Source organism: Gastrolobium bilobum, unplaced genomic scaffold (genome assembly GCF_033153095.1).
Source record: "Gastrolobium bilobum isolate Gb01-03AN ecotype WA unplaced genomic scaffold, APGP_CSIRO_Gbil_v1 utg15966, whole genome shotgun sequence".
NCBI classification, from domain to species: Eukaryota; Viridiplantae; Streptophyta; class Magnoliopsida; order Fabales; family Fabaceae; genus Gastrolobium; species Gastrolobium bilobum.
The window spans coordinates 195,018-218,400 of record NW_026897912.1 but is presented as its reverse complement, the minus strand read 5'-3'; the positions used below and the strand labels follow the sequence as shown (position 1 = coordinate 218,400).

The 23,383-nt window shown below is 33.7% G+C and overlaps 1 protein-coding gene and 1 pseudogene across 1 annotated transcript; both read right to left on the bottom strand.

Annotated features, from left to right (window-relative positions):
• Positions 1-1,316: 1,316 nt before the first annotated feature.
• Positions 1,317-4,507, bottom strand: LOC133311369 (NADH dehydrogenase [ubiquinone] 1 beta subcomplex subunit 9). The gene is made up of 5 exons (XM_061512410.1): positions 4,294-4,507; positions 4,157-4,198; positions 3,762-3,843; positions 3,157-3,212; positions 1,317-1,629 (listed from the first exon to the last, which is right to left on the bottom strand). Exons 1-5 carry the CDS (start codon positions 4,423-4,425, stop codon positions 1,594-1,596), a joined length of 348 nt encoding a protein of 115 aa, XP_061368394.1. The 5' UTR covers positions 4,426-4,507; the 3' UTR covers positions 1,317-1,593.
• Positions 4,508-7,553: 3,046 nt separating this feature from the next.
• On the bottom strand, positions 7,554-13,191 carry LOC133311371 (kinesin-like protein KIN-7E; annotated as a pseudogene).
• Between the last annotated feature and the right edge of the window lie 10,192 nt (positions 13,192-23,383).

The following is a 23,383-nucleotide window of genomic DNA, read 5'->3' as shown; positions in this document are numbered from 1 at the left end:
GACGGTACAATCCGTGTCTGAATATTCTGATTGGGTGGGGAAGTATCAATTATCTTGTAGACTGAAGCAAAACCATAAAATAACCGTGGAAGACAGCCCCAGTTATTTATATGGAGGAGTTAACTGAAAAAAAATAAAAATGATTGGGGTGAAACTTATCAAATTATGATACTGTATTTTCAGCACCAAATAATGACTAGAATACCCATATAACAACGGGATTTCCGAGATATCCAATACGCAAACGACATATTTTCTATCTAGGAAGCATCTTCCGAGATATCCTTTTAATGTCCAATCCGTCCAAATTTTCATTCTTAAATTTTCATTTTGTTGTAAATGGTATAGGAGAAAGAGGGGAGCAAGTCTCGTTTTTGTATCGCGTATTTGGCATGCTTAACCAAACTACAAAATCAGATATCTCTCACACAACGTGGGCAACTTCAAATTGCATTTAGGTGAGTGTTTCAAAACATGCTTAGATTAAAAAAAAAAGAAGCAGCAGAAAAGTCAAAATATAAAAAAATATCTGAAATGAGAAATTATTGAAATACATTGGTGGTGTTTAATAAAGAGGGTGCAATATAAGTAAAAGAATTTATTCAATTATTGATAGTTTATATATAGTTGCCATACTATGTTTGCGCTACAATGCGTGCCACCAATAAGACAATATAACCCTTCCATTTTGATTGTTTGACCTTATTCTACGTGAACAAATAACACAATATAACCCCCTCACATTAAGGAAGACAGGATGTAGTTTTGTTCCTACTTCCTAGTATATAACAGTGAACTGTCTTTCGTAACAGTGACCTCATTCTACGAAGAATTGTACGCTATTCACTTACGTCGACTGCATATAACAGTGAACTAGTGAAACTGTCTTTCATGGGGCTGTCCCCTTTCCAGAATATCCGAACCGTCTTTGACGCTGCATTCGCTAGGAAGCCAGAATTTTATTATTTAACAATTTCTTCCCCGTATATCACGTATTATATTGCCGTGCTTCTCAAATCTCATGTAATAAACTAGCTCTGATCAACCATTATAATGGCGTGATACTAGCTCAATAGTTAACACTGTAAAATTCTTAATACCGAAAGTTTGCTCAAATGAGCATATGAGCCTCAAGATGGATGAATTGCTAACAGAGCATGGATTCGAATCCTGGATTTTTTAGATCAGAGTTGAATAATTATTAAGCTGCTTAACTTGTAGATATACCTAAGAAACCTGGCTCAAGGTCACGGAATCCAAAAATTGTAAGGTTACTAGGAAATGGGGAAGAGATCAAAAATGGGAATAGGCAAACGATTTATGAAACTAGTTTTGTTAATAAAGAACTCCGAACTCAGCACTAACAAGTACCAAAGACAGTATCAAAACATTCAATGTTTACAGGAACCATCTGATTCAAGGGTTGACCATCACTGAAGACATGGCGTGCGATCAAATTTTATCAACATTAGCATGAACTCAATCTGTATCAATTTATACTCATCACATAAGAGTAAATGAAGGTGATTTAATCCACAATCTGATTGCAAACCTTTATTTATTGCAAGTAAAAAAATTCAGGTTTCAGAGATCTTATTCTTCAAGGCCAAAATCATAAACTATCCCAATCTGCAACAAGAACATAATAGCAAATTCAGTCAGAAATAAGCATATTTCGATATATATATTGGAACAACTTTTGAGGATCTCATAACCAACAAAAGAAAAAGAATGAGGAACACGGGAATGCCAGCTCACAGGAAGGAAACCCTACTCACAAATAAAGAACATCCTACAATGCTTTTCAATATCACTCATCATATTTTATGTATATATCCAATCGGATCAATAATGGAAAACAGAAAATGACTTCATTGATTTATACAAGACCTTGATATTCTGTAACAAGGGGAGTACATACCCGATACTGGACTTATAAGAGGGGGGACCGGAAAGAATGATAGAATTAATAAGAGTAAATCTCTTTTTAGGTCCCTAACAAAAAATCCCGCTTTCGTCCCTTACAAAAAAAAAAAGGTCAACTTTTGGTCCTTCTACAATTCCAGTTCTTTGAAAATGTGGTCTCTCAGAAATTTAGAGAAAAAACCCAATTTGGTCCCAAAAAAAGGACTAATATGGGTTTTTTTTTTATAAGGGACGAAAATGGAGACCATATTTTTTGTTAAGAACCCAAAAGGGGCTGTACTCAATTAATAACTTCAAAAATATATCTAATGGACCTTGGCTGCACAGAAGTAAATTTCATAGCCTTCTTTGTCTTCATGATTAGATGAATATGACCACCTGACATCTCAGTTGGACTGTTTCGAACATTCCATAACTTGTTCAAAAGTGAAATTGACCACCCACCAATTGTACTCATTAGCGAGAAATTTTAAAAGGGGAATTAATGCGTTGTTAATTTATAATATTATCAAACGCAAACATTTAGTATGTAATGCAGAGGGGATGAGATACACTCATTTCCAGCTATATGTTCAGTGCATTTTCCAAAGAAAAGGGCCACAGAAATTTATACTGATTAAATATACACACACAGATTTGGACCATATTTGTGTGATACTCTCGCACAACAAGATCATCTGATGAGAGATATAGATACAATAACCAGGGAAGAAGAAAAATGTGGGGCCTTATGCAGGTATTTTAGGCCGCTATCAGAGGGCATTGTGTATATCTCTCTCATCAAATAAACTTGTCCTAAATTCCTGTAGTGAACCAATTTAGAAAATTAGAACAAAGGGATAGAGAGGCAAGGAAGTTGAGAATAGAAGGAAGAAGAAGCAATGCAGAAACAGAGTTGAGGGAGGGAGAGATTTTGGAATTTTCCTCATGCCATTTCATTACTGTAACTCCCCTAAATACCAAGTCTACTTCAACAAAATTGCTAATAGAAATTACAAATGAAACTAACATAAGGCACTGTCATAATATTAAAGGAAAATGAAATAAGGGAAATATTAGAACACTATACGATTTGGGACTTATGTTATGCCTTGTTATTTGGGCTAAGCGATTGCTACAATTTCACAGCTCTTATTTGTAAAATGTATGTGTGTACAATTTAATTGAGAAGTAGCAGGACCAACATAAAAAAGGAAAAGACAAACTAAACATATAACCATAATGACTTACCCCTTGAGGTGGAGCTGGGTTGCGAGTGAACTTGGAACCACCAGGAGCCCAAGGAACTGTTATGCATCAGAAAAACACGGTTAATTTCTGAAAGGGATTAAATAGCAAGACAGGAAAGAACTCTAATGAGTAAAATTTTACATTCTCTGGAAAAAGCATGCGTAGAAAAATCCAACACCAACACCAACACTAGAAAAACTTAAAAATGAGTGATACCTTGCCTTTGTGAATTGTGTCTATGCTACAAGGAGATAGTAGCTTCATTAAATTAAATCTTTCAAAATAATAGCTCTTTTTACAAGTTTAATAGTTGGATTACAGTGGCAATCTAAGATGCTGATTACTGAGAAAATACCAAATAATCTCATTACAGCAATGTCCTAAACTCCAATCAGCACGCTTCTAAAGTGCCCCTCACCAAACAAAAACGAGAGGAGTGAAGTTATGTTTAAAGGAAACATGTTTGGAATTTTTTAAAATTAAGGATATTAACATAATATTCAGATGGTTTTTAACTAAGCATTCTGTGGCGTGCTATAATTTCTTGTTAAGAGTGAAAGAAAGCAACAACGTGCCATACAAAAAAGGTTCAGTCACATGTTTACCTATATAAGGATCAGGATGGCGAAACTTATTGTAGGTTGCTTCAGCATCATCTATCATCCTATCAATGGTATCAAGGTCTTCCTGCATATGATATCCAACCAACACAAAGCACTCTCAACATTAGAGAATAGAGAAGCAAGCGAATAGATTTGGTAATTGCAAGGACTGTTTCACCAAATGGAATATGAGTGACACAACTTCCTGATCACTACACAGTCAACACAACAAACATTTAGGGTGCAAAATATCAGAAATGCAGCTCCCACCAATAAACAAAGAATTTGTCGCTTCAGAATGCTAAATCGAAGCCAAATTTTGAATTTCCAGAAGCGATTAATGGTAAGAGCAAGATGCGATGATTTGAAAGTTAAATGAAAAAAAGAGCGAAACTAACCACGTGTCTGTTTTCCTCGAACCTTTCGCGGAGTCTTGAAGCCTGAAGAGGGAAATAAGCAGAAAAAACGATCAGAGAAAAATTTTATTTTAAAATTGGGGATATGGAATTGAAAAGTGAGAGATCGGAAAAGGTACATCGTCGTAGAAGAGGTGACGATGAACGGCCCAGTTGAGAGTGTCTTTGAGGGCACGGCGGTAGAGGATCCGCACCCTCTCCTTCTGGGCCGCGCGTCGAGCAACGTACGCTACCGTCGATGTGATGCTCATTTCTCTCCTTCTCTTCCTTTCTCAGTTTTCACCCTTGCACTTAGTTGCACACAACGCAACACAACACAATCATGTCATGTATAATGTATGTACTCAGAACTGAACTCGGTAGCAACCAGACCCAGACATTGCACTTGCATTCACGACGTCGTATCTGAACATGGGCTTCCCTTACTGGGCTTCTACCTTGCCTTGGATAGTTGGATTGGATTCTTTCTTTTCGTGGGAAGTTCTATTGTTTTATCCACACATTGCACCCGGACCGGACTGCGTGAGCATCTATTGATGCACGGATACGGACACGGACACGAAACACGGGACACGAAACGACACGCTGACATATTAATTTTAAAAAATATCATATTTTGATATATTGGGACACGTTTGGATATTAAATAAAATTTTTAATGTATATAATATAATTTATATTTAATACATATAAAAGTTCATAATAAGTCATATAATCAATCAAATATTTAAATTTCATAACATAAATATAAATATAAATAATTTTTCGTACTTTGTTAATTTTCATATCAAATTTCATAACATAAAAAAATTAATTTATAAATTATTTCTTTTATATTTAGTTAATAAAATAAAGGGAAAAACATCTATCCTTTTAAAGGATATAAGCTTATATCATTTTAGATCCTAACCGTTGATTTTCGTCTATCAACGGTTATAATCTATTGGGTCAAACTTAATGGGCCGAATTTATTATTAATTAATTAATAATTTTGATCCAATAAATTATAATCGTTGATGGACGAAAATCAACGGTTAGGATCTAAAATGATATAAGCTTATATCTTTTAAAATGACAGATGTTATTCCCTAAAATAAAATTAAGATTCAAAAAAAAAAAAAAAAAAAAACGTGTCTGAGCGTGTCCGAACGTTGACCGCTGTCCGAAAAAGTTGACCGCGTGTCGAAAAATGTTGAAAAGTTGACCGCGTGTCGGAGCGTATCCGTGTTTTTTTTCAGATCCCATGTCCGTGCTTTGAATATATCTACGTAGTTAAATAGTTAATGAAGTAAATTGAGCGTACTGAAAAAAAAGATATGATATTTTTATTCTTTAATTATGATAATATTCATGTAATTAATGATATCTTTGTCTATATAATTATTTGTTTTGAATTTTTTTCTTCTTTATATTTTTACTCTTGCTTAGTCACTTTGATCAAATATTTACAACATACGATAAATATTTAAAAGAGTTCATATTTATATCATATATATATATGAAAACTTTACATGAAGTTGTATTAATATCTAATTAACAATGGTAAATGTTTACATCACACAAGGGTAGAAACTTTATACTAAAGCATATTAGTTTCTAAATTAAAGGGATAAATATTTATATCATTCGTAAATAATTTTTTTATATGAAAGCATATTTAATATCTAAATCATTAATATATATATATATATATATATATATCACATTAAATGAAAACTTTACATGAAAGCGTATAAGTATTTAAATCACATAGATAAATATTTGCATCACAAAGATTTAAATTTTTGCGATATAAAAGCGTGTATAATATATAGATAACATGGATAAATATTTACACCAGAAAGGTAGACATTCAAACATTTTAATTTTGTAAATCACAGGATTATAAATCACAGGATAAATATCCTTTGTCATTATTCATTATATTATCTGTTACAACGTCATCTCTCTCTTTCTTATCAGAAAATATCATGGATGTTTTACTATGAGCAACAGATCAGAGACTGCGCAAGCATTTTCATTTCTTCTGTGTGTGCAAGTTTCAACTTTTCGGTTCAGTGTGGGTTCAGAGATTTTCATGTTTATTTCGAAGGAAACAAGAATCCACGAGAAGAATGAAGATGATATGGGTTTCGTATCATCGGTTGGTGGCGTTCAGCATTGTTTGTTGCCTCTGTCTTTCTCTGCAACTCACAAAGGTTTCTTCAACCTCACCTGCTCTACACACTGACCTTGTAATTCTTCAACCTCAGCATGAATTTGAAGTACTATAGAATGGAATTGCAATTGTGTAAGGACTTGGTTTGATGTCTGGAGCAATCAATAGCTTAATGTGTGATTTTTCTACTTGAGAAAAATGAGAATTTCGTGCTGTGTTTTTATTCTTATTATGTTGCTACCTCCTTTTGAGTTTTAATATTGATGTGTATGTTTTTCAACGGATCACCGCAAAACTAGTAATATGTGCTATTTTTTTGGAATCATCTTTTTGCTACAAAGTGAAGCCCTGGTTTTCTTTTTTTTTTTACTTTTTTCCGAACTTCTGCATATACATATATATATATATATATATATATATATATATATATATATATATATAAACTTCCATGATAATATAAAAATAAAACTTCAATTGGTTCTTTTGTTTGTAACCGTGTCTATTACGAGGTTATTTTTGTAAAAGTATTACATATTCTCAGTAAAATTTTATCATCAACCAAACAAACCCTAGTAAAATTAATCAAAATTCTTGGTAAACGGTGTCTATTACGAGGTTATTTTTGTAAAAGTATTACATATTCCCAGTAAAATTTTATCATCAACCAAATAAACCCTCAGTAAAATTAATCAAAATTCTCGGTAATATTTTTGCATACCAAACAGCTTTTTTGTAAAATTACTAGTAAACTCATATTCTTACCATATTCCAAGTAATCATGATTCCCGAGTAAAAAAAAAATTTCCTCTACCAAACGCCTCTTAGAAAACTAATAGTTGTATAGCCAAGCAACGTGTGCTTCTAACAATATCATATACCATCACTGATTGACTTGGAAAATCGCTTAGGAAACTAATAAAATTCCCAGGCATTAGATAACATTCGCTAAGTGGTAGAGGTACACCAAAATCATAATGACAACCGCCCGAAAAGCCAAATTTAGTTTACCTAGCTTAATAGAGAAAGAAACACATACAATTCAATTCAATCTCAATGGAGGGCAATGTTCTATTTCCATTGACGAAAGAATGCTTAAGACGGAATTACATAATAAAATTGGTCTAACACTATACATGTATAGGCACAAAGAAGACCTAAAAAAGAGATGCCCCGCTATTTTTCCAGGAGTATGATCTACGGTGTGTGCCCTGGGGTGTGAAGCTAAGCCCAAACATCTCCTTCAGGGCCTTACCCTGCTTTATAAATCTGATTAATTTTGCCACTACTGCAGAACTCTCTATGATGTGGTTCATATGAGTGTTGCTCCATATGCGGTTGGCCAGCTGCATCCTCCTGCGCTTTGAATCCAATGCAATGCCCCACTTGTGGAAAAGATCTTTCCTCTCTTGCTCGGATAGCCTTTTCTGCATAAGCTTCACAAGCATTTCCCTCTCCCTACGAAGAGCCTTCACACTGTTTCTCCAAACAAATATATGTTAACATGAAGCAAGCAGACATGACCGCATAAGCACCCCCACCCTAAAGGCCACACTATACATGGTTGCATTAAGAAGATAAATGTCCATGTGATGCATTTCTTAACAGAAATTTTCATTAAATTTAGTATCAAAAAGTTTCCATTAAACAGAAAAAAATTAATTTTCATTGGCCATCCTCGCTTGCATTCATGTCTACTAGACGGATCCTTGGATGCAACTAAACCAAGTATATCAGATGCTCAAGTAAATGCAAGGGTGACAGGGAAAAGAGAACCTTGAAGTTAATGTGACTCTCTGACCATACTTAACAGACTGATATCGATTGGAAAATGTTTCTTTGAGGAAAGATAGTCTTCTAAGCTCCACCTCCATGTAAATAGAGTCTGTTGGATCACCGCTGAACAAAAGAAAGAAGTAGGTCCTGTGGAACAATGATACACTGCAGGTTTGCCACAGTTCAACTATCTCTTTTTGCTGCTTCTTGAATTGCAGGGGCCAATCTAAAGGAGTTCCAGGTGCCTCTAACATTGGATCTACACCTACATCTTTCACATTCTTCTCAAAATTAATCGGTTTTCTCTCTGTCTGCTGATCCTACAATTCAGAAAGTAGAATTTAGTCAAAAACATCAAACGTTAAGATTAATAATGACTTCCCAAATTAAATTTGTATACATCAAATGAAACTTCATATGAATAGCAAATACAAGTTACAGCTGTAACAGATATAATTATGTGAACTCATTATTTATGTATCCCACAAGTACCAATATACAAGTCTTGATACAGTAGAAGTTGCTAGTGACAAGGAAGAACCTCACACAATAAATATGGAAAAAGAATAAACAACAACAACAACAAGAGTAAAATTACCTAATATAACATAATCACATTCCGTATAGGTAACTGGTCAATATTGCATAATCAAGACTTTTTAAAGAAAACAGGAAGAAGCATAAGAATGGTTTCAGTTACTTAAAATAAAATTAATAGATTTGAAACTTTTTGTTTAAATGATTTATTCGCACCTGACCATCAACAAGCTACTTCTCATACTCAAGTTTGACCATTTCCTTCATCCAGTAACAAAAGTTTGGATGCTAGTAATATCTTCATTAGCAGATGTTCTCATGTTGTTGGTTCTTAACTCATCCACAGAAGGGCTTCCAATAGAAGATGGAGAACCATTCATTGACAATCTTGTGGAAGCACCGAATATCAATGGAAGGAACTTTCTCCGCAAATCATCTGGTCGTCCAGGGAAGCCTTTATCAAAAACATTGGTCGGAGTCCTCTCCATTTCCCCTGCTTTCTCAGGAGAACCAGTCATGTAATGTTCCCTACAACTCCAGCTCCTTGTTAATTTAAGATTCCTAACAGTTGACATTGTTGCTGACATAGCCTGTGGAGATTGTCCATCAAGGTAAGAACTTGCAAGAGAATCACTGCTCAATTGTACATCATGGGGTCTCTTCTCCAGCACACCACATGTTGAATTGTCTGGGTTCTGTCTCTCTTCCCCATCTTCACTCACAGAGGTCGATATTTCCTGACCAATTACATTTTCTCTCCACATAATGGTAATGCCAACACCCCATTGTCACGTACTGATGGAGCAGCATATTCCAAGTCATCTCTATTTGATTCCTCCAATTCAACACATTGAACTTCTTTGCAATATTCATGAGGGTATTCTGTACAAGCAAAAGTTAACAAATGACTGGATCTGATGCAATTTACTCTTGAATGGCATCACTTCTATCAGACTATTTACTATTGGCAGAGAGAAGAAAAAACTTACCATCAGGATTATTTCCACTGTCTTCATCATTAAAGTGAGGATTGTTGAATTCTCTAATGCGTAAATCAGGACGATCAGGACAATATATGCTTGATGACTCTGACACTGAATCATCATCTTCCCAGGCATCCACCCTTTCCTGCAAATTAAAACATCAATGCCAGACTGAACAATAACAAAGAGAGGAAACCAATTTAGAGGCATAATCTCTTAAATATGATATATTTTTTCACAAATTAGGAAATAGAAATTACTTTTCTAGATTTCTGATTGTTTCCCACTATGCGTAGCAAATCCTCAACCCGAGATTGAGCGAGATCACGCTGTTTGATTAGCTCCCTAATCTCCTTCTCCATCTGAATAATTGAAATCCATGTTATTAACATCCAAGGAGCAGCAAAAGTATCACAAGCACAAAGATGAAAGAAGTATTACTAAGCATCAATGCAGCTTTAGATATGATATGAAATCTAATACCAAAAATGATTATACCCTTTTTAGATACTAGGGAAATATAAATTGATTAGGGCATTAGTATTGTTCATTAACACAGTTACTCAGACAATAGAGGTAAATGCACCAAAAAGTTCTAATCAATATCTTTGAAGTAACAAAGTTCCGTGTCTAGATATGTCCACAATCAACACAAACTGAAGATTCATATGAAATCAAAAGGCAAATTATGACCTTTCCTATCTGGAGATCTTTCTTTCTCAACATTACTGCATAATCACAATTGGTGGCAGGAGGACCAGGAGTTCTTAACTCACTCTCTAATCTTGCCACCTCTTTTTGCAACTGCTTGACCAAGACCTTATCAGACATCACTACATTAACCTGTGCTTTAGTGGTCACTTCTTTTGCACAACAAGCAAAAAGAAGGGTGTTTCTAGTTTGCTCAACATGGCTTCGGGCTGGGCTTAAAGTGCAAATGATGGTTGTTCTAGCATTGCCACCTAAGGAAGGCTGCAGTATGCGTGTCAACTTAGAATCCCTGTAATTGATGTGTCCTTGTCTTCCATTACTGCATTCAAGCATGTGATGTCAGTCAACCGAAAAATGCTGAGTTTTACATATGAATAGCTTTATAGAAAGTATAGCCCCATCAGATAGGTTTTGAACATACATATAAATTTTCTGGCATGAATGTATCTTTGATTATTCACAAGATAAATAATATCTGTCTTCCTTTCTCTCACAAATTTTTATCTATGAGGGAAATTAGCATAACTAGGTCTATATTCAGCTCTCTAAAAGGAGCTCAGTTGCTTATGATTAATAAAAAGGCTATCTACTGTTCTTTTCTTTTTCCCCTTTCTGATAGAAAGGTTGTCCTACTGCTCTGAGCCTATGGTAATCGGTATCAATAGTTCAAGTCTGATAGAGCAAAAGGCGAAAATATGCTAGTCAATTTCATGCATACAAAAAACCAAATCAACATTATAGCCTGACAGGAGATAAGCAACAAACTGGACAACAAAGATATTATTAATTTGTTGCTTTGGGGCTTTAGCCCCTCTTATGTACCCAAAAAAAAAGAAAAAAAAGAAATGATTAATTAAGAAACAATGAAATAGAGAGGCAAGCATCCACGTGAGACACAGTAATATTAAACAATCCAGAGGTGGGTTTAATATCTATATTAGAAGCTGAGTAAAGAAGGCAGACACCATAAGCTAAGAAAGAAGTAGACAACCTAAGCTTACGAATGACTGTTCCAAGAGTGAGTAAACTTCGGTTTATATGACAACCTTCTTTCAATCTAGACCCAGCTGATAATGCCTGAGATGCACGCTCACTCCCTGCCAAATCAACAAAATTCTGCAGAGAAACGAACCAAAAATAATTGCAAAATTTTCTTAGCATTTTATGTCCAGAACAAGAGGTGGAAGAATTTAAAAATTTAAACATACCACACTAGCTGCTAGGGTGGTTGAGTTGCTTTTTCCCAAGAATTCTCTGGCAGAACTTTCAATTGTCTGCAAGGTCACAACTCCATTAACAGAAGTCTACAAGTTAATATATAAAACACAATGTTTTAAACAGAAAGGGAAGGAGGCACATACCAATCTGATAATTTGGTGAGACCGAGAACTCTTTTCATTGAGGTATGTCTCTCCTACCTGTCTTTGTGCTGCAAGAATATAGTAGGAAATGTAATGGTACATGTTAGAAATATATAAAAACCATTAATGTAGCCTCACCCACCAGCTTAAGCTTTTGGGTTGAATTGGTTCTTTACATAGTATCAGAGACAGTACAAACCAACTTATGTCAAGAATGTTATGCAAATTCCTTTACCTTCACAGAATGATAAGAGCTCTTTCAAATGCACCCAATCCCGTAGAGTCTCCTCCGTGAGTTTTTCTAAAATAGGTCCTCTCTGTAAAATTGAGAAACATTTAAATAAACAATCTCATTTATTCTCTCTTTCAAAATATAAAGAATGCATTCACCTCAGGATCATCACGCAGCCTAAGTGGAGTGTTCTCAGTGCTGAGGAGGTCCCTAATAACTTCATTGTAAATTTCAATCGCTGAGAACTTCAATACAAATGCTCTTTCTTCATGCTAAAATAGTAACAATAACATTAGGTTAGTAAGACTTGGAATATTAGAAACAAGAGTTATCGTGAAAAATGATACTGAAGAATTAAATAGGTAGGCCAATAAATTAGAATTCCAATTACCTTACTTATATAGTCAAAAATATCTGCCACAGCAAACTCAGTTATTCCAATCATCGTGTATGTCTTTCCGCTGCTTGTTTGCCCGTATGCAAAAATACTTGCTGAAAGAGTGTATAAATGCAAGCATTAGTCCAAACAAAGGAGGTTGAGTGGAAAGTGGGTCATAAGAAACTAGCCAGCATAAAAATATATACTTACAGTTAATTCCTCCAACAACTGAAAGAGCAATTTCTTTGGCTCCTTCCTCATATACCTGCTTTGTGGAACAGTCACCCCAAAATACTCTGTCTACAACCAAATCATAACCAAAAGTCAGAAACATTCTGTCCATAATAGATGGACCTCTGATAAATTATGTCTTTAATCAACAATACTACCAAACAATATCATTAAAAAAAGTTACTAAGCAAAATGCATTTTGAAGTATAAGTACGGTCATTCTTAAAATTAAAGAGAAAGGAAAACAGGGATTGACACCTTAGCAAATTATGTCAATTGATTTATCCAGACAAGCCAAGAAAGAATAACGAAATGTAAGATCATCAATTCAATTAAGTACTTTCACAAGTTGGACCCAGGTAAATTAGAAAAGAGTGCATCTCTGCCACATAATTTCAAAGCAAGAGGACTAGAAGATGGACATTTGCTTACCAAATGTGTAGGCACTTGGAAATGTAGAACCTTCCCGAAGTGTGTTCCTGTATAAGATGGTAGTATCATTGATGCATTCCCAATCTGCTACTTCATTCACAGCGATTTCCTTCTCACTCAAAGGCCTCAGCCTTACTAACACGAGAATCTTCTCTTCACGGCCACTAACTCCTTCCATCTTCTCCCATTTGACTAGCTCGTCTCCATCAATAGCCCCCATTTCTCACTTTAAAGTTTTCCAATCTAATTCCCGAGCTAATCAGAGTTCAGAACAAGGCCATGACCTCAATATCCTAAAAGTAAAAAAAAAACAAGTAATGAAGTAAATTATTAAAGTTAACATTGCTTTCCTAAAAATGCAATATAGTTAATGGAAAATAGCTGGCAGTTCACAAAAATACTAAGGCCTTAGTTTGTGCATTATCTACCAGAAGCAAATCATGAATGATAAGGCAACAACCCATTAATTTCAACTCGTGAATAAATAGGCAATAAAAGCAACAAGAAGATAACTTTAGAAGCACCATGACATAACAGAATACTAACTAACTACTTTTATCACCAAATTGTCAATTTTTTTTACTCCGAGAGACGATCTGTCAGGGATTTATTGCAATCAAAGAATATGACAGTTTTTTTGCTTATTATTAGGCACCAACCTTCATCTAAAAAGAGAGAGAGAGAGAAAGGAGGGAGGTGAAGGAAAAAAAAGGTTGAGAAAACAGAGCAGGGACCAAAACATAGGATTCTGATATTTAATCCTTTCTTCCTTCACCAATGACCAAATGTAAAGAAAGAATAAAAACTTTCCATCGTGGCTACCTGAGAAGGAAGTTGTACGAAACAAGACCATGACTCAGTTGTTACACCCAACACTGGTCCCAACAAACAAGGACATCCCTTTCACATTCCCCCTTTTTTTTCTTCTTTCCAATAAACACAGACGCTCACATTTTCTGATAGAAATTAATTTTTTGAAGTTTACCTTCAACGCCTTCCTCTGTCTCTGAGCGAACAACAATTGAAAGATAAACCACAAATGTGAATCAATAAGATAAGACACAGCTAATAAAGTCTCAAAAGTAAAACTAAAATGCATGCACGCGTTGATCTCTTTGCTTCTCTTGAGAATTCGCTACATGGCATCTGAGTGCCACTTAACTAACTCCTCAACTCAGAACTCAGAACTGCTTCAAAGTCCAAACCTCACTCAAAATCCAGAATAAATAGATCTTACTGAGGCCGGTACGACCCACATTGTGTGTGACGTGACGTAGCGTCGGAGTTTTAAGCAGAAAAGGCAGAGGTTGAGGCTTTTTTTTTTTTTTTTAAATAGGAATAGAAGAAAAGAAGAGTACCGGAAGGGATACAGGTAGAACAGAGAAAATGGGCACAACTTCAACGACCCACGATCTGTAAAAGAAAACTTGTAACGCCACAGGAAAATGTGAGAGACAGATGAAAAAAGTAATAACCACCGTTCATGGCTCCACGGGAAACGAGAGAGAGGAAAAAATAAATAAAGAGTAAATACTTTTTTAATCCCTGAGACAATATCTCAGTGTCTAACAATAAAAAATGAACAAATTGATCCTTGAAATAACAAAAAAGAGGTCACGTTTCCTTCTGTTAACTCTCACCTAACGGCCCAACAACTAACGGTGCACAGTTGACACGTTAGTTTGCTGACGCGGCTTGGATGTGGGACACCGTGGAAGACGAGACGACGACGTTTTGGTTTCTGTTAAAACCACGAGGGCCTTTTTGGTCCCTGTCAAAATGCACGATGATGTTTTTAGTCCCTGACAAAAAGCACGGGGCCCTTATTGGTCCCTAACCAGAGAAAAATAGGCACATGACTTCATTACTTTTCTATGCAGTTCAATTTTGCAAAACAGAAGTACATTACATCATAAACAGGAGTGCAATACAATTTTGCAAAACAGGAACATGACATTAAATTGGATTTGTATGCAATCCAATTTGTTAAACCAGAAGACATGGATGTACAAGAACTACAACTACGTATATTAGTTAAAAAAACATCAAAAATGGTAAACTTAAACATTCATCAACCCTGTGAAACATAATAACTGGAACATGATTTGAGTATCATTATATTTGAAGACGTGGATGTACAGTAGTGCATTATAAAATAAAGCCAACTGCCAGGAATTAAAAGAAAGGTCTCTAATACAATATGGCCAGAATTTACAAAAAAAAAAAAAAAACATTGACATGATAAGACCTCCAAATACATAATGGCCAGAATTTTCAAAAAAAGTCAATCACATAATAATAAACCATTCTCAGTTGGCTCATGCACTACTCCCAGGTCATATACAGCAGCAGGTCATTTTCTTGAGGCAGGCCTTGGTGGCTTAAAACCAGGTGTGCTCATGAAGGCCAATAATCTGCTTTGTGTGCCACTGGTTGCTGCATTCATTGTTTCATTACTCAACAGCTCATTTGTCTGTTGTGGATTCGATGGAGGTGGGTTGCTTTCTCTCAAGTTGCCTTTATGTGGCTGAGAACTACCAACTGGTGCAGTCCAGTCAACTGCCATGTATTGCAATTATCAACAATCATTTACCTGGCTTCTTCTCTGATTTTTCTCTGTATTTAAATATCAACAATAATGCAATTATCTTTTATAGAAAAATAAATAGTATAATTGTAATGCTACACTACTGAAAATATTGTTCGTAAATCGCATAACGCTATGTCTTATACAGACTAAGAGAATTAAAACAGTTCATAGTATTCTAGGGATCGTAAAAGCTGTTTGCAAGAGCCAAGAATCCCTTTTAACAAAGTGAGAAGCTTAATTAGCATTGAAAAAGAAATGAATAATCGTTAATAAGGTCGAAACTTCAGTTAGAAACACAAACATCATTGAAATAAAATGCCAAGAAGGAGTATTTTGCTTTGTGATGACATTTAGTTTAATTACTTTGTGATGAACAAATGGATTGCACTCCTGTTTCTGATGTAATGCACTTCTGTTTTGTAAAATTGGACAACATAGAAAAGCAATGAAGTCATGTGTCTATTTTTCTCTGGTTAGGGACCAATAAGGGCCCCGTGCTTTTTGTCATGGACTAAAAACGTCCTCGTGCATTTTGACATGGACCAAAATGGCCCTCGTGGTTTTGACAGGGACCAAAACGTCGTCATCTCGTCTTCCACGGTGTCCCACATCCAAGCCGCGTCAGCAAACTAATGTGCCGACTGTGCACCGTTAGTTGGGCCATTAGGTGGGAGTTAACATAAGGATAAACGTGACCTCTTTTTTGTTATTTCAAGGATCAATTTGTCCCTTTTTTATTGCTAGGGATTGAAAAGGGCTTCGTATATATTGCTAGGGACTAAAAATGATATTTACTCATAAATAAATTACGGAGTGGATTATGGTGGTTTGAAGTTGCAAATTACTTGGTTTTTTTTTTTTTTTTGAGATACTGTTTATACTTTTGTGATTAATCTCATTTGGGGTGAAAGGTGGTATTAAGATTTTTAGGAGACGTTTGGTAGTCGATATTTTTTTAGGATTCTCGGAAACTGAATTTTTGCTAAATTTTTAATTTTTAGATATTATCGTAAACTGAAAGCTTTCATTATATTTCTTAATATCGAGATTCTCGGATAAATTTTTTTTCTCCTCTACGCTCCTTAAACTTTTTGAAAAGATCAAACAATTATTCCACCTGTTCACTTTCCTCACAACAACCTGAAACAACTTACTCGACAGTTACAAAGAAGTTTGTAAGTTCTATTATTCAAAGAGAACATAGCAAACCTACTTGATTACCCATAAGCAGGTTTTGGGTTGTGAATGCAAAAAAATTCCGAAAAAGTTAGTCTCAATATAATATGAATATTTCTGGTCGAATAGAATTATCTCTTGTAAATGATACTTGTAGTTTATTTATAAAAAAAATCACATAGCAAAGCTTTGTCTCGATATAGATACATATAGAATCTTTATGCAATCTAACTCACTCATATTCACATCATTTAATTAACTTTAATCAATCCACTACTAAAATTATTTTATCTCCAATTTACTTTCATATGTGCAAATTAGGCCCTGACCGAAAAAATATTCGAATGAATTTCGAATCACTGTAATAAATAGGTGTTGGCTTTTACTATAGACAAACAAAATCCAAGATGTTATATTAAGAAATATAGAATATTGTTTTGTTAACATAAACCAAATAACAGATTAAAAATAAAATAAGATATGTTCATCAAGAATGAGGTAAGGCTGATGTATTAGTGATGAATCAAACATGGTAGAGTCCAACAACAACTGAACAAGCTGTTAATCTCTTCAGTATACTGCGTATTACATGACCAACACATTTTTTTTTTATATGTACAAGATATTATGTGTTAGACAATATGGTGGGTGAGCATAATTGGGGCTCTCCTTGTAACGTGAACTCATTTGTTAAATTAGGTCTTTTAGAAACGAAAGACAAGAAAGGTATTGCACATTACAAGTTGTAACGAGCATCACGTCATGGATCACCTCCTTTTGTTTAGTTGGAAAGGTTGAAAGAAATTCGAAATATAAATGACCAGAGCTGCCTCCTTTATCGCCTGTCACGTTAACTACCAAGCTTGGAATAAAACAGAGTTTAATGGTATATTTTGTTTATTAATTCTTTTATATATTTTTTTTGTGGAGGTTATTAATTCTTTTATATTAAATTACAGTATCTTGTTTTGAAAATAATATATCTCTTAAATTTTTTTAATAATTTTAATTTTTTAAATCTAAATTTGTTTGAATTAATTATGTAAATTTTCATATAATTTCATTTTTATAAAAAAAAAATATCTTGTTTAAATGTAAAATACTCATTCGTTTTACAAAATACTTACTAATCAATATCATAATATATGAGTTTGAATTTGCTGAATTGTTAGTATAAATATTTTTAAACCATTTTATAGTGATGTGTTTGGCAAATTATTTAAAGGGATTAACGATTCTTATGCAATATAAGATAAAATTATTTTCTACAACCCCAGAACGATGAGGTTTAAGAAAAAAAAAATGCAGACTATTTTCATAAAAATTATTATATAATGAAAAAATACAATGTATTTTAAATTTTTTTAAAATACATTGTATTTTTTCTCTTAAACCCTAAAATGATGTTGTTTTGGGGTAATTGAAGATAATTTTATCTCTTATTATATGATTTTTTCTTATTTTTTAAATGTCATAGTTCTCATGTAATAGTTGTGATGAACAAAATTTTATCAGTTTTACAATATTAAACAGTAAATAAAAATTAAATCCTTTGTTTAATTTTGAGTTTTTTTTAAGCGAGAGTGTGTTTGGGGTTATTTGCTTATATCAATGCTGATTTTTTTTTTCTTTACCTTTTGTCTCTTTCGGTTCAATTTATAATTTTAAATGTCTTCCCTCCGCAAATCAAGTCAAGATTCGACCCTATAACATGGAGACCACAACTATCGCTTGATTTAACTTTTCAATCTTGACTTGAACCTTGTTAACTGAGTTTTAATTATTAAATGCATCAAAGTCTAACCAAGAGCAACCTAATTTGTGTTTCCTTGTCTATATATTTTTATTTGCCATTAAGTGATATCATTATATGGGTGTAACTAATTCACATAATTAACCTTTATGAAAGAGGAAGAAAGAAAAGGCAGCATCCCGGCTTAATTAGTGGCATAATGCAAGTCATTATTGTAAGTGCTGATAAATAAAAAATAACGAGACTGCGAAAGGTCAAACAGTTGGTGGGTTGCTAAGTTGCTATGATTTACATGGGCCCATTGTGTGAGATATAAATAATATTATTTACGTGCTTCCTTCTAAGGCTTAAGTTTTTAAAATAATTAATTGTCAAGAATTAGTTTTTTCCCCCCAAATAGGCATTGCTTTTGTTATCAACCATAAGCACTTAAAAATATAATTATATGTCAGTATTTTATACGAGGTTATTATAGAATAACAAACATTATGATAAATCTCTACACTCATTTTAATATGGTTTCTATAAATTAAAAATTGCTAATATACACAGCATACATTAGAATTAAAGTGCATTTGGAATTTAATTTGTAGCTTAACAAACTAAGATATGGTTTTGTTTAGTTATCAATTTTAAATATTATTCATTTCTGCATCCGTCTCGCCTCTAGGTCGATCGCTTTTGCAGCAATAGTTGATTTCGGTTAGGATAGTGGTGTAACGAATTTGACCTTCTACCAGCAACCATGTTTCAAGAGGTTAATGCAAAGTTTTAATTACAAATTAAGTTTCCAGGGAGCTTGTTCTCGAATTCGAAATTAACACCCTCCTTCCTAGAGGCTGCAGCACATGCAAAAGGGTTAAGATGCTGAAGAAAAAGTAAAAGTTAAATTAAAGAGGTTGTTTCTTTATGCATCGGTCAGGTGCAATGTGCATCGGGTCTTGTATGCTTTTTGGCCTACATGCTCGCAAATGTGTCAAGCGGGTGTTGGTTTCAAGTTTTTGAAGAGGACTACCGGTAATCTTTTTTTGGTAAATGTAATTACCACGTTTGGTAGAAGGAATAAATTACGATTCTCGGATATCCAAGGATTACCGGTAATTTGATTTATAAAGAAAAGTCACTATTCAAATTACCAAAAATAATATGGTAATTCGAAATACCAATCAGAATACCAAGTAAAAGGAAAGCATAATAATAAATTTTGAGACAAAAATATCCCAATACACATAAAAATCTAGACTCAATCTATCAATTACAAAAGTAAAAATAGTTTCGGGTTATTTTTGTAAAATAACCTCATATTCCAAATCATATTTCGTTCTAAACCAAATATGAAATCAGTAATTTTTACCCAATATTCCCGGTAATATTTTGGCGAACCAAACACCTCTTTCGTAAGATTCCAAGTAAACTCAATTTCTATTATATTCCCATTAATCATGATTCCCGATCACCAAAAATTTTGTCTTGTACCAAACACACCGTAATATAATAGACAATGTAAGTTGAAGATGGGTTTTACTATGCTCCTTTTCAATATTGGCCTTACCATAATTCAATTTCATGCTTTGGAGTAAATCATAAGTAAGCATCGTATCCAAAAAAAAAAACCCCGTAAGTAAGCATCTTTCAACGTGAAGGAATGAAATGATTTTTTGGGGCATCATATGGCAGGCTTTGTTACGTGTTTTTTTTTTTTAAATTAAATTAATATTTGATTCAGAACCACAATTGAAGAAGTACTTCACCAGATTCCCAACTGCATACTGTGAGATTTTGCCTCTTGCATGTCTTTCTCCTTATCGCTATGGGAAATATATATTATAGGTTTTGAAAGACTTCATGTTCATGTATATTAACTAACCTTGCAATGCGGGGATAACGTTATGTTGATATACAATATTTATTATTTAATCGTATCTTATTATCCCAATTCCCACCAGACAACAGATGATAATAGCCATAAAAAAGCTTTTTTTTATTTAGTAACCTGTTGTTATCATTATTTGAATTGTTCAAAACAAGATGAAATAAAATGGAATGTATTTCATTCAGTTCTATTGAATATATCTCTTTTTAGTCCAATTGTGAGTCATGCGATAGAATGAAATAAATTGAATTTATTATTTATTATTCTCTTTATCTTTCTATCATCATTTTAAAGAAAGAAATGAAAATTTTACTTCGTTATATCATAAAATATCTAAATATTAATATTATAAAATTCTATTTCATATCACTCCATTCCATTTCTCCTTTTTATCTTGTTCTATTTAATATTAAATTTAGAATATTTTTTTTGGAGTTAACACAACCTTAATTATTCCTTTGAGGCGAGTTTGCTTCTTGGTATCTCTATAAACTTCGTCTCTTTCAGTCAGCTATGAAATTAATCCGGAGTGCGAAACAGGTCAGGTGAAGATATTTAAACACCTCCCAAAAGTAGCATGTAGAGATCGAACCGAATCCCTTTCCTTTTCACTTACTCAGCTCCCTTGCTACCAACTGAGCTACCGTCATTTGGTCAAAACATACTCTTTAGAAATACATTTCATGCAAAGGCGCGCAATAGCTTGTTTTTTCCCATTTCATCAAAATATTTTCGGAATTCTCAATCAGTTAACCTCACAATCAACAATTTACATGTGATTTTGGTAAGTTGGGTCCTTTTGAAAAATGGATCAAAGTACATTTAAGGACATTATGTATGTCATTTTGTGGGATAAATTTCACTTTTTCCACTGACCCATCAATAATTGTGATTCATTTTCCTTTTTTTTATATATTTTAAAAATAGTGGATCCCATGTTGATTGTCTCTATAGCATAACATAACAATTTTTCTGCAACATTATATTTGTTTTTTCCTACATTTAATTGGTTGAGAACCTGAAGAAAAGAAGATAAATGAATTAAAAGGTAGACAAAAAGAATCTCTATTTAAATAACGAGATGCATAATATTCAACATAAGTATATAACAATGTAATTATTATTTAAAAAATTATATAATTTGATATTGTAGCGGATGCTACGAGAAATAAAGACCGGTAGAGGAAGAAAGAATGTGATAGGAGAAGGAAGAGAAAACTAGAGAGATAAGAGTTTTCCTGCAATTTCCTAATACCAATTTCGTTACTTTTACTCCACTATATAACGCCTGTTACAAACAGGGAACTAACACAAAGTAGTAAAATATTAGGAGAAAATAAAAGAATTAAAATAAGGACACTACGCTTACCAAAAATAATAATAATAATAAGGACACTACTATAGTACTAATTGTGTTGATGCCATTTCCGTAACATTCAATCCCCCTTCAAACCAACCTCATCCTCGAGGTTGAGTTATAACAATGGGAAATATTACTCTTCTTTTACATAAAGTAACTTATCTCATTTTCTTTCACTTCGATTTCCGTACCTTTTTCTTTTTCTTTTTCTTTTTTCTTGTAATGGTGGAACCCACTCAATTTCTCTCTACAAAACAAGATACCTATCTTATGTAAAAGTAGATTAATAAAACCCTATAACAATACGAGGATCAAACGACATGTTCTTCTTTATATCAAAATCTTATTGAATGAAACCAACTTCAACAATGGCACCTTTGCTCTCTTCGCCAATGGGGAGATTCCAAAATTCTCCTGAAGCTGCATAAGCGTTAGACAATAGGACAATGGCGGAGCCGGCTCAAATTTGAGTCCGGGCCAAAAAAATTATACGTGTATTTATTTTTCTTAATTTCAATTAGTTCATATCATAATATATTTAAATTGGGAAATGATCTGTTTACAAACATTTTTTAAATTTTTTTGTAAATTATACTATATACTCCCAGAAGTACATAGTATAACTTTTCTAGGAAGTACATAGTGTAGTTTGTAAACAAAAAATTTGTAAATATAACTCTTCTCATTTAAATTATATTAAATACAGAGCCAGGCCGTACCAAGAAGAATTATAATTTTACTAATTTTTTTTTTTAATTTTATACAAGTAAAAATTGAACACATAACCTAATACAACTTACCCAAATCTCTTACCAAAAATATTTTAAGTTTTAGATAGGGGGCCAAATTATAAATTGTAGCTCGGGTCAAATTATAATTTTAATCTGGATTAAATTATAATTAATTATATATAATAAGTATAATTTGTTAAAATTCAATTCGGGCCGAGACCACACCCAGAAAATATGTGGCTCCGCCGCTGCAATAGGATATTAGACAGTAGGACATGAATGCTAGAGCATATAGGAGCCAACTCTGTTGAGATATATAGTCCCACATTGATTGGATGAGCAACTAATATGGCCTTTATAAGGCCTTGGGCACTCCTATCCCTAGTCCCACATTGATACCAGATACACCACCCCAAAAGCTAGCTCTAGGGGTAGGAGTGCCCAAAGCCTTATAAAGACCATATTAGTTGCCCATCCAATCAATGTGAAACTATATATCTCAACAAACTCAAAAACCATCTTAGCCACACACAGGATGACAATTCAATATTCTCATACAATCTACGCCCAGGCAATGAGTTCCCCCAATTTAATTATGTGTGATCGCGGCATGTTTCCCTAATCACCATAACTAGATCATGCAATATACCATATAACTTGAACCCAACATCACTAAAAAAAACCATACTCATTGGCTAGTCAAATATATCTGCCTCTGCTTCAATACCCAGTAGTTGTCTTCCATTTGCAAATGAGCTTGCTTCTTGCTTGTGAACAGAGACTAAGCTGACCATATCAGATTTATGGAAGGGAGTTGGATGATCCATATTGAAATCCCTTAGAACAAGCTCAATGCCAATACATTTAGCTAAAACATAGAAAAAAAGTGTCAGACAAACGATGTGTTTTCTATGAACATTAAATAAAAT

What these genes read in the sequence shown, in the direction of transcription:
- LOC133311369 (XM_061512410.1), bottom strand. Translation starts at nt 4,425, where the DNA reads ATGAGCATCACATCGACGGTAGCGTACGTTGCTCGACGCGCGGCCCAG. An exon ending in GTCACCTCTTCTACGACGAT is followed by an intron (nt 4,199 to 4,293) that starts GTACCTTTTCCG and finishes TTCCCTCTTCAG; the next exon opens with GCTTCAAGACTCCGCGAAAG. An exon ending in CCATCCTGATCCTTATATAG is followed by an intron (nt 3,213 to 3,761) that starts GTAAACATGTGA and finishes GATGCATAACAG; the next exon opens with TTCCTTGGGCTCCTGGTGGT.